Genomic DNA, 15,006 nt, shown 5'->3' with positions numbered 1-15,006 from the left:
ATGACCTTTTGATATGTTGTGTATTTTGACGAGCTGAATCCAATGGTGCAATAAAAACCAAAGGGAATAACTCGTCTTACTCCCTTATTCACTGGAGGCACAGAATTATTCGTAGGTATACAAGATACAATAACAAATCTAATACACTATTTATTATTTTATTATTTACTAGCGGTCCGCCCCGGCTTCGCCCGTGGTACATGTTTACGTTTTCTCTCCATAAGAAGTAATAGCTAGAGAGCTAGCGCAAAGCTACCTGTATGTATTTGACCAGACCTGGATTTTTGTGTGTTGATTCCCCTATACCTACTATACATGAGATGAGGAGTCACTAAGCCCAGAGTGGTGGACGGGGCGCGCGCTTAGGTAAGACAGGTGGAAATTTTTGGCGAACTTTGAAACCATTTGACCACGTCTGCCATTTTGATATTTGAAAATAGATTATTATTACTATCGGAAAATAACAATGGCAGACCATTATCACGCGGATAACATTCTGGCAGACACTTATGAAAGTGCTGAAAAAAATACAATTTTGAAAGTATTTGACCAGATCTGCCATTCATATATTTTATTTATTAGGGTCTTAAAACTTATTTTCGAAACGGCAGACATTTTCATTGCGTACAGACTTCAGCAGACAACAAAACTTTACAGACTTCAGCAGTCAACAAGACTTAGCTTCTACATGGTCAGATGTATATATGTATTACGTTCCCTGACCTTACATCAATGATTTACTTTATTAATGTTTTTATGGTCATTTACATTTAATTTTGAAAACTATGGAATAAAATTTATAAATTTGATGATACAAAACTAAATATACATTTGTAAAGAATCTCAAATATAAAGTTGTGTTGCAAATAACAAATCATCATTTAAATATTTAGTTTATTTCTTTATTTAAGAAACAATTAACAATTACAAAACAACATAAAAAAACACGCATGCATTTATTGAAATGTTCATTCATCATCACTATCGTATGGCGTTGTGTGACTCGTCTTCATAATCCATTGAATCGGATTCTGTAAAAGTAAAACGTAAATTATATAATAAAAGAAATGAGTCATTATAAACTTACCTAGTAAGGCAATGCCTTTGATGTCGCACGATGCCGCCGCGCCGCCAGTGTAGGTACTTCTGCTGCTACATGAAAATATGCTAGGGTTGCAACAAATGGGAAATAAAACAATTGTGATTATTACTATTATGATGTAATCATTTATTCATATTATGTACATTCAAAACAATTGCTATTATTAAATCTGATGTAATTATTTTTTCATAAATATATAATTATTATTAATTACATAATATATTGCACTGTGAAATATTTACGTATCACTTTATTTTTGATGTTCTTAATTGTCTTTTATAAAATTTAAGTGACGCATTCGCATTGGGATCAACAATCCGATAAGAAAAGAATGGAGACAACATATACATAGCTTTGATTTCAATTCTACAGATACAAAATATACAATCTATCTAAAATGATACAACGGATGTTTCCTGCGTTTTCTCGTCAAAATACCGAAACAACGTAATTATTGTATAGTAGTTGGGCGTGAAAGTAAAAAAACAAATGAAAAGTGTTTTCCATATGATTATTTATTAAATTTACGCGATTAAGAATAATTTCAACGATACAATTTAGTAACCGAGAATTCAGAGGATTAAAGAAAATACCTGCCTGATCATTTTATCAAACTCTAAAAGAATTATGGTTATTTCGCATCACTCGGTTTATTAGTTTGGTAATAATTATTAAAGGTAGTTACAACCCTAGCCATTGAGTCGAACGGTAGGCAACACAATATCGACTTTGTGCGGGTACATATGGTACATTTCTTCTTGCTGTGAAGCGTAATTATTATTATTAAGATTTTTTAGGCTATTTTGAATCAGCTGTTCTAATTTAATTCTAGAAATTTATTAAAACGTGATTTTTTTAAAAGTATATTATGAGTTTATAAATACCTCAACCAATAGTTATTGTGTCCTATCCTCATTTCTTTATATCTTGGTAGTTAACTAAAGTGTTAAATTTACATAACCTCAACAACAACATTTACACTGCCACTGCACTAAAACTAAACTAACTAGCTCTCTAGCTATAAGAACCATCCTCGTACTTCAAGGGATATAATAAAAAAAGAATTATCGAAATCGGTTCAGCCGTTCTCGAGTTATGCGCTTATCAACACATTTTGCGATTCATTTTTATATATAAGACTAGCGGTCCGCCCCGGCTTCGCCCGTGGTACATGTTTACGTTTTCTCTACATAAAAACCATCCTCGTACTTCAAGGAATATAATAAAAAAAGAATTATCGAAATCGGTTCAGCCGTTCTCGAGTTATGCGCTTACCAACACATTTTGCGATTCATTTTTATATATAAGATATACTAGCGGTCCGCCCCGGCTTCGCCCGTGGTACATAATATTTACGTTTTCTCTACATAAAAACCATCCTCGTACTTCAAGGAATATAATAAAAAAAGAATGATCGAAATCGGTTCAGCCGTTCTCGAGTTATGCGCTTACCAACACATTTTGCGATTCATTTTTATATATAAGATAAGATTATGTGAAAATAACCAGGAAGGTGAAAAACATATTTACGAAAACATAGTAACATAATATGGCTGTCGCTACAATAATTATATTTCAATTTTATCTTTTTATACCTAGTAGAACTGGCCGACGAATAAAAAAAATCGTATTAGAATAAATACAATAAATTACGGAACAAAAAAAGGATTGTAACTGAATTAGGTATGTTTGTTTCTGGGCGCACCGTTTTCGACGACGCGACGCGCGACGTAAGCGTATAGGTATAGGTACCTACTTTGCTAAAACAAACTAATAAAATTGTGTGTCTGTCTGGAATTTCGGAAAAGCATATTTTGCAAGTTTGTAATTACTTTGATAGTTTACCGATTTATAATAATTGTAATTGTAATTGTATAATATATAATTTGCAATGTGGTGAAATTTCATAAAAATCACGGGCCAATTTTTTGTTTTGAATCCCACCGAAAATATAATTGCGTTATTAGAATAATTAATTACTATACCTACCCACGATCAATTATTACAATATAGTCTCAAATGCATACTAGAGAAATATTGCAATTTGATTCAATTAAAATGCATAGCATACAAAAATAAATTCACAACACAAGAAATTCCGCGCGCAAATCATAGCGCGTGTCAATGAAATCAAGAATGTTTTATATCAAGCCGACGCGGACGACGACGCGACGCCGAACAAAAGTACCTACGACGGACGACCACGCTTCGAGTTGCCAAACAACATGAGTAATAAATTGTTTACAAAAAAAACAAGCTTTCCATTTTTCTGTATGAGTAGGCAGAACTTCAAAACGCCACCTGCTACGGTTTATATTATGAACGATTGTTATAAAAATAAAAGTTATATTTGTTGGTGTAAACTATTTTATTGATCAATAATTTTGGAATTTAAAATTGTCAACATTGATTACAATAAAACGCAGTTTTATTTTATTACACTATTGTTTTTTTTATCAAAACATGTATTTGAAGTACCATATAATATTATGCTGATCCAAGCATTTTCACTCAAAACTTATATCACTAATGATTTGTAAAAGTAAATTATTTCAATATACATTTCATAACCAACATATAAGAATAATTATTATTATTCCTACCTACAACAACAAACCTAAAACACTATTTACTATGGGAAAATAACCAGGAAGGTGAAAAACATATTATTATTTACGATTTCGACGCACTCGACTTTTAGTAAAATATAGTAGGGAAACATAATATTATGGTTTTGATTTTTGCTACTAGTATAAGAAAACTGCGTGTTCAAACTACTTGTTTGTCTGTCTGAAAATTCGGAAGTACTTTGGTAGTTTACCGATTTATAATAATATTGTATATATCGTTGTTTAAAAAATATTCAAACACAATAAAATATGATATATGTACTGATTTATCACTGGTTTCAGTGATGAACTGATGAGTCAATTATAGCCACTATACTTTCGTCATACGTGTGTATGATTGATGTGATTTGCAACGTGGTGATATTTCAGAAAAATCACGGGTCAAATTGTCCCACCGAAAATATAACTGCGTTATAAGAATAACTATACCTACGATAAATTATACATAATACAATATAGTCTCAAATGCATACTAGTGAAATATTTTATTTGAATCAATAAAATAAAAAAAAAAAATAAAAAATAATAATAATACAAAAATAAATTCACAACACAAGAAAATCCGCGCGCAAATCATAGCGCGTGACAATGAAATCAAGAACTTTCGAGCCGACGCGGACGACGAAGGAGCCTAACAAAAGTACCTACAATCATAGGCGGCTCGTGACAAAATTGTATGGCCGTGTTCACTTGAAATAAAACAACGAAAATAGGTACCTACAATAGCGTTAGCAGTACAAAAAAAATGAGCACCACATTATAAATGTCTATTTATACACTAAAAATTATAGAGTATTTCAAAACGAATTCAATTATTATTTAGCAATAATTAGAAAATCCCCGAATTTGCATTCGTGATCGTATTCATAGTGTTTGTCTACACTAATATTATAAAGAGGAAAACTTTGTTTGTTTGTTTGATTGTAATGAATAGGCTCATAAACTACTGGACATTTTACCAATGTTTGCAAGTTTGTGATTACTTTGATAGTTTACCGATTTATAATAATTGTATACTTATATCATTGTTTAAAAATATTCAAACACAATATGATATAGGTACTGATTTGTCACTGGTTTCAGTGATGAACTGATGAGTCAATGTTAGCCACAATACTAATCACTTTCGTCATACATGTGTATGAACTATGATTGATGTGATTTGCAATGTGGTGAAATTTCATAAATATCACGGGCCAATTTTTTGTTTTGAATCCCACCGAAAATACATATATTACTAATTGCGTTATTAGAATAATTAATTACTATACCCACGATCAATTATTACAATTTACAATATAGTCTCAAATGCATACTAGAGAAACATTGCAATTTGAATCAATTAAAATGCATAGCATACAAAAATAAATTCACAACACAAGAAATTCCGCGCGCAAATCATAGCGCGTGTCAATGAAATCAAGAATGTAATTTTATATCAAGCCGACGAGCGACGACGCCGAACTAAAGTACCTACAGTACCATTTACCTTCAGTGTACAATACAGTTTACAGACCTACGACGGACGAACAATAATGAGTAATAAATAAAAAAAAACATAGTTTCTAAGGTCATTAGTTTTATTTTATTTTATTGTTATTTTCTTTGAACGATTGGAAATGAAATTACTCAATTTTTACACAGAACTTTGATTTATTAGAATTATGCTCATTATGCATAAGATAACGAACGCGAATGCACGACATCTAGCGCGTCAATGTCTAAACATCGCCTTTCGTTTAGACATTGACGCGCTAGATCTGTAATAAGTATATAGTCTATGCGCTAGATGTCGTGCTTTATGTCGTGTTTCGCTTGGCAAAAGTCACGCACACTACTGTAGAAGTGTCAAATTTTTCCGGTATTTTACTGTTGTTTTTCTAAGTAAATATTGTAAATTATTGATTAAAAAGGTCGAACGCGCACACATTTCATTATAGAGAAGTGATAAAATGATTAGTTTTAAAGAAATAGTGTCTGTGTTAAGTGTTTAGAGGTAATCAAAAATGTATGGAGGGACGGTCGGAACATCAACCTTAACAATAACATGCAAATTAAGTCGGTTAAAAATAGAAAAGAAAGTAGTACAAAATTCTAGACAGCAGGTGTGTTTGTGAGACTGAAGATGTGTATTCGTGAGTGTATGAGTATATGAGTGTGTGAGTATGTGAGTGTGTGTGTGTGTGTGTGAGTATGTGCCAGTGTGTATGGGTTTTTCCAAGTTTTAGACCGTAAATTTAATAATTTCTTCAGTTTCTTCATACGAACGGGACAAAAGCCAATCAAGGACTATATTTTTAAGTTTAAAATTACAGAGTGGGTAGATATTTAAAGCCTGATTGAGTTTATTATAGATTAAGGAACTAATAAATGGATAGTGGCGACCAGCTACCGCGGTTCTGCGACGTTCAATAGTACACACCCTGTCATATCTACGCCTGGAATTTATAAGGTTGGGGTCATAAGAAGTATCCAAGTGTTTTCTCATAACAATTTTTAGTATATATAATTGACGTACCGACGGCACTTGGCATAGGGCATACAATTCGCTAGTTGGAAAGCGGAGAGGTTTGTTGGTGATTGTCTTAAGTACAGCCCGTTGGGCTCGTTCCAAGCGAATCATCAGAGATTTAACACAACCTCCCCAGGAGGTTAGACAGTAAGAAGTAACAGACTGAATCAGTGCGTAATAGACCGTTTTTAAATAACGGAAGTCTATCACTCCTCTAAGGCATTTGAAAACATATGTTAATTTTCTGACTTTAGAACAAACGGTATCGATCTGTTGCTTCCACGACAATGTTGGATCTATTGAAACTCCCAAATATTTTAAACTAGTGGCTCTCTCCAGATGTGTACAACTACATTGACCAAAAGGGTCAGTTTTGAGACAGTCATGGGCACAAATGGTGAATGTTAGTGGGGGCATGGACGAAATTTTGGGCGCAAAAGTTATAAATTTACTTTTCGCAATATTGAGGGTAAGAAGATTTTGTTGCAGCCAATATTGGACAAGTTTTAAGGCGTTTTCAGCAACACTACGTACCTCATTCCATGTCTGAGCATAGAGAATCAGAGTAGTATCGTCAGCATACGAAATTATTTTACAATTATTGAGAGAGAGGTCACATAAATCATTAATGTAGAGTAAAAACAGGGTAGGTCCTAAGACACTGCCTTGAGGAACGCCGAATGAAACTGAAACATACTCACTCTTGATGTTATTAATAACGACACATTGTGTACGGTCAGAAAGGTAACTGCTAAATATATCCAGAACAGAGCCTCTGATACCACAACGTTCCAATTTGGATAGAAGAATAGGAATAGAGACAGTGTCGAATGCTTTAGAGAGGTCCAGAAAGAGAGCTACAGTTTTCAGTTGATGCTCAAAATTGTTAATAATGCAATTAGTTAATGACAGTAATGCATCTTCTGTAGATAGGCCCCGTCTAAAGCCAAACTGGTTTTTTGAAAAGACATTATTAGAATTAAGAAATGTAAGAAGCCTGTTATTTAGGACTTTTTCAAAGATTTTGGATAAAGCTGTAAGCACAGATATCGGACGATAATTTGCGACACTATCTCTATTTCCACTCTTATAAATCGGATGGACAACAGCTCTTTTAAAAACAATTGGAAACACGCCTTTTGATATGCAGAGGTTTAGGACATAACAGATAATAGGGGCGAGAACTTGTCTTGCAGATTTAATGACGGACGCGGGAATACCATCCCAGCCAACTGCACATTTGTCTTTAAGGTTGTTAATAATTGTAAGGATTTCTTCGTTTTCAATGTTCAGAAGTACCATTGAATTTACAGGAGTATTTAAAGAGATTTGTGGAAAGATGTTTGGGTTATTATAATTATTTGAAGTAGCCGATCGAGAATTTTCAATAATTTTATGAGCCATATCCTTACCCACATTCGCAAAGTAATTATTGACTAAATTGACGGATAGACTGGGACAACTACACGAATTTAATAAATCACTTGCATTAGAATCCTTTCTTTTTTGTCCGGATATTTCCTTTATGACATTCCACGCAGCCCTGGGGTTCTTTCTGATTTTCTGGAACCTACTTTGTTCGTATTCTCGTTTAATTTTCTTTAAAAGCTTATTACAGAAAGTACGGTAACGGATGAATATCAATTTGTTGAGAATATTTTCTGGGTGTTTCTTAAATTTGCGATAGAGTTTATCTCTGTGGCGAATACATCTCAGAAGACCGGGTGTAATCCAGGGTTTTATTATGCGTTTTCTACAAGGGATTGTGCGGCTATGAGAAGTAATTATAGAGGATAAGGTGTTAACTAGGTTGGTTGCTGACTCATCTGGATCAGTAGAATCTAAGACAGAGGAAAAATCGGTATTTTCAAGCACGTTCACAACCGAGGGAATATCAATATGAGTATGAACAGAATAATTATTCTTAGATGGTTTTGCAATTTCCGCATGTATAAAGCATAAAACCGGGTTATGGTCAGTAAACGTAGCATCAAGGACTAAAGTAGTAGCTTTGTATGGCGTACGAAGCATTACATGATCAAGACAATTGCCTTCGCGAGTTGGGAAAAGATGAGCAGGCAATAAAGCGTGTGAGGCCAATAAATTAAGATACTCATCGGTGGAAGGATCTGCGTTATTTGCAATTATATTAATATTGATATCACCGATGACCAGAATACTTTTGTTTGATTTGATAGAAAAGAGCACGTTATCTAGACTCGTAATAAAGGGATCAAGGTTCCTAAAAGATGGTGATCGATATAACGCTACTACAGCAAGAGAATTAGGAAATTCCAAAATAATACAATTAGCATCATTTAGTGGAGGAAAGGTTACTTTGCAACTTAAACCAGCTCGAACATAGGTGACCACGCCTTCATTTTGAGTAGTAAAATTAGATTGATGGTATTCGTATCCTGGAAGAATTGGAATGAATGGAGCCTTGCTTAACCAGCATTCTGATAGAACAAGAATATCAAGCTGATATCCGAGTCTATGCAGTAAAGTTTGAAAAAGGTTGAAATTACAGTTAATGCTTCGGATATTAACATGTAAGACTTTAAAGTCTCCAAAATTTTTAACATAAGAAATGCTATCCTCTGGTTGGCAAAGATAAGAATCAGACACCGAAATATTATCTATATCGTCATTAATAGTATTCAAGTCATTCATTTTATAGATAGAATAGAACAAGGGAATACTAACTGTGATGAAGAACTAAAGAAAACAAATCTAAAATCCGGAATGGTTGAGAAAGAAGTAAATATTTTGGAAAAGTGTATGATATGTGTAAATGTGGTGTGTGCTAGGTGTGTAAAATATTGTATGTAAAATTCATTATTACAATCAGAAACAATTATAAATGTAAAATAGATAAACAAATTTTTTATATAATATATATCACTAAGAAGAAACACTATGGAAACACATATTAATAGTCATATTAGAGTGTCCTGTTTCACCTTCGCAATATCCAATTCGGTATTAATTCTTATCAATGGCCCGTTTTCCTTTTTACGAATAAAGATCTTTCCGTGCGACACCCAACAAAACTTAAAATTATGTGTGTTTGCAAGGTCACGCGATAAGAAAAACAATCTTTTCATTTTGGCCGAAAGATTTTCCGAAATAAAAATATTTTTTGATGGGCCCTTAATATGTAGATGTTCAGTAGAGAGCTTAGACGGTCCTTTATTAAAATTTCGGTACATACTGATAATTTTTTCTTTTAGCAGACAGCTAGTCAGATCAACAATAATTGTCTTTGAAGTGGGCTCCTTGGATTTAATTCTAAAAATGTCTTTCACTTCGTGGGGCTGTACAGCAACATTTAATAATTTAGATGTTTTTAAGAATGTATCCAGGAGAGAGGATTTTGTTTCTGAGGTACAATTCGGGATATTTCTGATTTCAATGCATGTTGATCTAGATGCGCGCTCAGAAATCTCTAGCCTGTCTTCCAGTGTTTTAATATATTTAGCGTCCGCATCCCGCGCTAATTCCAAATCATTTATTTTAGAGGATAAAGAATCACATTTTTCCGCTAAGAATTCAAACGACGTCCGCATAGTCTCAACCGAGTCACACAACTTTTCAAAACTTTTATTTTGCTCCTCTTTAAAATTTAAAAACATTTGCTTGATTTCAAGCATAAAACAGTCGAGCTTATCTCCGTCACATTCAGTGAACTTCCTTTTACGGAAAGTGACATTAGTTTTTTTTGTCAAACTAGGTTCAGATGAGCAATGGTGTAAAGTTTGTTGAATAATCGGTACAGTAAGCACGCTGGTGGGCGCGTAGGCTTGGTCGCTAACATCCGATTCCACAGCCGGTGCGGGGGTGGAGGGGGGAGTGCGCTTGAGGGGCATGATTGTAGTATAACGTAGAAGCAGAGGGTAGTTTTAACGGTCAAACGGCAATCGCTAGGAGATTATGCAATGTAAGTCGAACAGCAGCGACGGAGTTCAAGTTATACTTGACGCGATCGACAGATTCATACAAAATTGCTTTCCGTCCAATATAAGTTGACCTCTAATGTTTCTTTCAAACTAATTACGAGCGTGTACTGATTTCTTCTTTTTATATTGTACGGGTCTGGGTTTATGATATTAATAGATCACTCACATGTATTCAGAAGATTTATATGTTTCTGGTTCATTTAATTATAATAAAATTAAATTATTCACTTTATAACACGATAAATTATCGGATTAAACTTGGATTGAAGCAAAACACGTCTAAACTGCACAACGGTCCGGAGGGAAGGGGGATCCTACCTACCTATATCAAATTGAGGTTGTTAATGTAACAACGGCTTCTAAAACCCCCCAATCAATGATGCAAATAAACTCGATTTGTTACTTTAGTTCATCCAATTATTTGCATGGTCATCTTCATACCACGATTGCTATAATTGCTTAAAAAAACACAAAAAAGTATCGTGTACAATAGGGAATATGCATAAAATTTGAAATGGCCTAAAATGTTGAAATTATATTTTTGGTTTTATGGCATTCAAATGCTTTATAAATATAAATTTATAAAGAATAGAAAAAATTCGATCACGAGGCGGGACTCGACTTCAACAACAAAGGTCGTGTTCCATCGTTACAATATTGTATTCACTGAAAAGTGCTTCATATTGGTTGAAATGGTTGTTAATCATCTCAATAGATGGCGCGCGGTGTGTCCCTTCAGACCACAGAACAGTAAAAACATATAGAAGTGCTGTAATGTCTAATTAGTATGAAAACCAGTGTCGCCAAACCCACACATTTAAACCGATAGTTATATAGTACACTACAAGTAAACTATGCCTTTGATTGGACAGCTTAATTTGAGTAAAAACTGACTTAGGTTATAAATTCAGCATTTCAATATGTACCCTAACAACAACTCACTCAACTCATTGCACAGAAATTCCAAATTCGAAAACATTCAGCTACTCCACAACAGAGGGCGTTAGTTTTCGATAGATATAAATTTGAAACGCAACACATAGAGATAAGGTTGAAATTTGTGTCACTCAACATTAATGACATTAACTTGATATTTATCTGATGCTATGCTCTGAGGGATGTCAGCCTTGTTATCGATAATTCACAAATAAATATTTTTTGTGTATTTTTTTTTCTTTCTTTTATATGAGTATAGTATAATGCGTCACATTTTGGAGTATGTTTATTACTACTAAGTACGTCTTTTTATATTATTATTATTAAATAAAAAACGGAATAGAATAGTATAAATCTATATTTACAAAATACAAACAGAAAATATGCATTATTTTAAATCTTGGAACTGCTGTAGGTTTGATGTATCGGTGGCCTTTGTTAGACCGCTTAGTACTGTTCGGCATCCAGTTAACTCGTCACGTTGCATTTATCCATTTTTCTCTTTTAAATTAGCCTCTTTGGGAAATCTATAAATAAATTGGACAAATGAAAGCTAAGGAAAAATAAAATAAAATTTAATATTTATAATGTTTGTCTTTTCTAAAGTATCGATACTGTCGATATGCACCACAAGCATCACTAAAGCGAAATTCGTTTGTTTATTGCAATAATATTCCAGAAAGTCTTGTTTACTGTTCAATCTATAATAGTACTAATTTCTTATGGATTAAGGTTCATTTTGACTAGATATTTGTATACAATTTTGACAAATTACGACAAGCGAAGTTATAACATAAAATATAATTAAAATAAATTAAAATAAGACTTACCGACGGTATAAAATGCCTTCATTGCTGATATTATTTCGTCTGCTATCATTTTTGCACTCTTTATACCGAACAACACGTCCTAATTAATGAATAAATATGGAAAAAAGGTTTGACAGCTGACAACCGACTCGAATACTTTTCTGCGCACAACTGAGAGCAAGTTAGGTGATCTAAACTTATCATTGACACGTGGGCCACGCCCACATCACACTTCTATCTACTTTACTGTTCTGTGCTTCAGACACATAAAACTGAAGGAATAGAATAAATTCGATTGCTCTGGCGGGTCACGAGTGGCTGAGTTGGTAAGGCATCCGCCCCGGAATGGCGCGAAGGATGCGGGTTCGAGTCCCGCCTCGTGATCGAATTTTTTCTATTCTTTATAAATTTATATGGCCTAATAGGGGTGACAGACGTACGAGTAAGTACGCGAACTTGTGGCTCGACGACCTTTTTCGCTCGTGTGTCACCCCAAGTACGCGTACTTAAAAACCGTCGAGTAAGTTGGTTGACGATCCAACATGTTTGAAATTTTACTCGTAGCCCGCCTTCGCTCGCACGTCTGTCACCGCCGCGAGCCGCGAGCCTAGCCTGTCTAGCTATAATAGGTGTTATAGCTAGACAGTGCTAAGTGCAAAAGTTCAATTAATTTCGTCTTCTTCTTTTAGTTTTATGAAAATAATTTAATATAATTAATATGAATGAATATAATATAATTGAATATTGGCGAAGGTATTTTTGAATCCCGCCAAGGAAGTTTCACTCCTGACGCGTAGGCTCGGCGCACACGCTCTTTTTTTGTAAAGTACCCTCAAAATATAATAGTAAAAACGAAAATATATCCTTCAATTTTTGAACATTTATTTTGTTAGAATGCTATTTACTTAAAAATAGGTGCTGGTTATTAAATTAAAAATGTCTTTATTTAATTCCTGAATAACATAAAATTCCCTCTGTTGATGACATAGAGACATTCGATATCGGTGACGCGCGAGAAGCTACTGACCAAGCTCTTGCGTGTGTCACCGACGTCGAGCCGAGTAAGTACGCGAACTTTAAAACCGCGGTTTTAAAGTTCCTACGTCTGTCAGCCCTTTAAAATATTTTTTTCTCGAATACTTATTATCGTAATATTATAATGAAAAGGATTTTTTTTATTTACTTATTATTTAAACCCCTAAAATAATATTCAAAAAGTGCAAAAATTAAAAAAAATTAATAAATAAAATAATTTAAATTAATTTAAATTTTAATTAAGTATTGTATTCTGTGTCAATTGTGTTTGTTATTATTGTGGAGTCAAATAAATGATCTTTCTTTCTTTCTTTCTTTCTTTCAAAATAAGGGAGCGAAATTCAAACTTCCAAAACGCGCCACCACTGGTCGAACGAAATGTGACGTCATCTGACAAGACATTTTATTCATCACTCCACAGTAAACACTAAGAGCGTATACGCACTATGCGGGTAACCGCATTGCGGGTAGCCGTCCGGCTGACCGCAAGCACAATTATGTACGTAATATTCATTTCTATGCGCACTGCGATGCGGCTACCGCAGACCGCACAGTGCGCATAGAAATGAATATTACGTACATAATTGTGCTACCCGCAATGCGGCTACCCGCATAGTGCGTATACGCTCTAAGGTGAACACCCACTGGACGTGTCATGTGACGTCACGCAAAGCGAACTGCTTAAATTTTTTAAAAGTTTTAAATTTCATCTATAAAAATATCTAGAGTATTTTGAAGCCCATTAATATTTTTTTCTACGTTATAGAATAGTAAACTATTAATTTAAGACAAAAAAGGAAAACATGAATATTCCCCATTGCATACTTTGCACAGAGCGCGAGACGCTATGGCAGGGCGTGTGCATCCGCTCGTACACGTACCGCTCGCTGGTGCTGGGCTTCGGGCCGGCGCAGCGCGCGACGGCCGTGCTGCAGTGGAGCGCGGGCTCGCAGCGCTACACCGTGGCCACGCCCGCGCACCAGCCCGCCGCCAACGCGCACCACCTGCTGCACCACCACCTCGACCTGCACCTCAACTGGTGAGTGGGACATACCACAAACAGTAACGAGGGCCTGGTGTTTTACACGAATTATTAAAAAGCTAATGGTCATCGATTTATTTACTATAAGAGGTTGTGCAGAGAGTTACTGTGTTAGTAACTCTTTTAGAATAGTTTAGGCTACTCTTTTAGATTTAGATTTGTAAAAATGTTAATAGCAAATAAATTCCTTACTCGATTGGATACGCATTTTAATTGAAGTATAAAATTTAAAAATTCTGTGAACAAAATCGGCATAGTGTTACTTACAAATTTCGCTGAAAGTACATGAATATTTTTTGTATTATATTAAATGCTAATTAAATTAAGAAGTAATGTCCAATTTAATGCAGGAACAAGGATTTACTCTCACTGGGCGTAGTGCTTCGCGAGACGTACGCGCCGCTGCTGTCTCTATCCCGACTGCCGACGCTACCGCAGCTCGGCTTGCACCACGTGCGCACTATTATGCCCACGCCCACTTTCACACTATTGGCCCACTCGTGGCGAAAGGTATGTTCAAAAGTAAAAGGAAATAAATTGCTCCGAAGAGACATTATAATATTTTGTACAAAGAATTTATGTTTTTTAATTTGCTTTATATAAGACTTCGTCTTTCCCTAAATTATAATTTATATAAAATGTAATTTATTTACAGATTCGGATAATCTACGCGGGTGCCTATTCACTAGAAGTCGGCATTCGAGGAGGCAATGTAGTCACTATAAGAGACGGTGCTTATTCTAAATTCGACCGTGCTCCAGTCGTCGATGAATTTGCCCCAGCTCAAGGATTAAAAGTAAGATTTTAACGTAACATTTATTAATGTATATCTAGTTTTTTTCTTAACCATAATTAAAACTATTTTATCTTCTAGGCTTTTTTGTCACGGTATGTTGAAGATAACATTAGTGCCCGGCTTCTCGCTGAGGACGACAATCCTCCTTCACCAATGTCGCCAATGCCACCAGGTACGTTAAAAAT

General features: G+C 34.6%; 1 protein-coding gene and 1 non-coding gene across 2 annotated transcripts in view; both read left to right on the top strand.

The window, feature by feature from the left end:
- The window catches only part of MED14 (mediator complex subunit 14), a 33,447-nt gene that overhangs the window by 11,111 nt on the left and 7,330 nt on the right, over positions 1-15,006 (top strand). Inside the window, exons 14-17 of the mRNA XM_089714435.1 lie at positions 13,818-14,022; positions 14,376-14,535; positions 14,681-14,821; positions 14,900-14,993. Coding sequence (XP_089570561.1) covers positions 13,818-14,022; positions 14,376-14,535; positions 14,681-14,821; positions 14,900-14,993 — 600 coding nt within the window. The remainder of the gene's footprint in view (positions 1-13,817; positions 14,023-14,375; positions 14,536-14,680; positions 14,822-14,899; positions 14,994-15,006) is intronic.
- TRNAS-GGA (transfer RNA serine (anticodon GGA)) lies at positions 12,257-12,332 on the top strand. The gene has a single exon. It is a non-coding gene; the product is annotated as a tRNA-Ser (tRNA).

This window comes from Colias philodice, chromosome 3 (assembly GCF_061535455.1).
Source record: "Colias philodice isolate Cphi_HAF_F1 chromosome 3, ilColPhil1 Martin Lab GWU primary, whole genome shotgun sequence".
NCBI lineage: Eukaryota > Metazoa > Arthropoda > Insecta > Lepidoptera > Pieridae > Colias > Colias philodice.
Note: the sequence above shows the minus strand (reverse complement) of the source record. Positions and strands in the feature narration are given on the sequence as shown.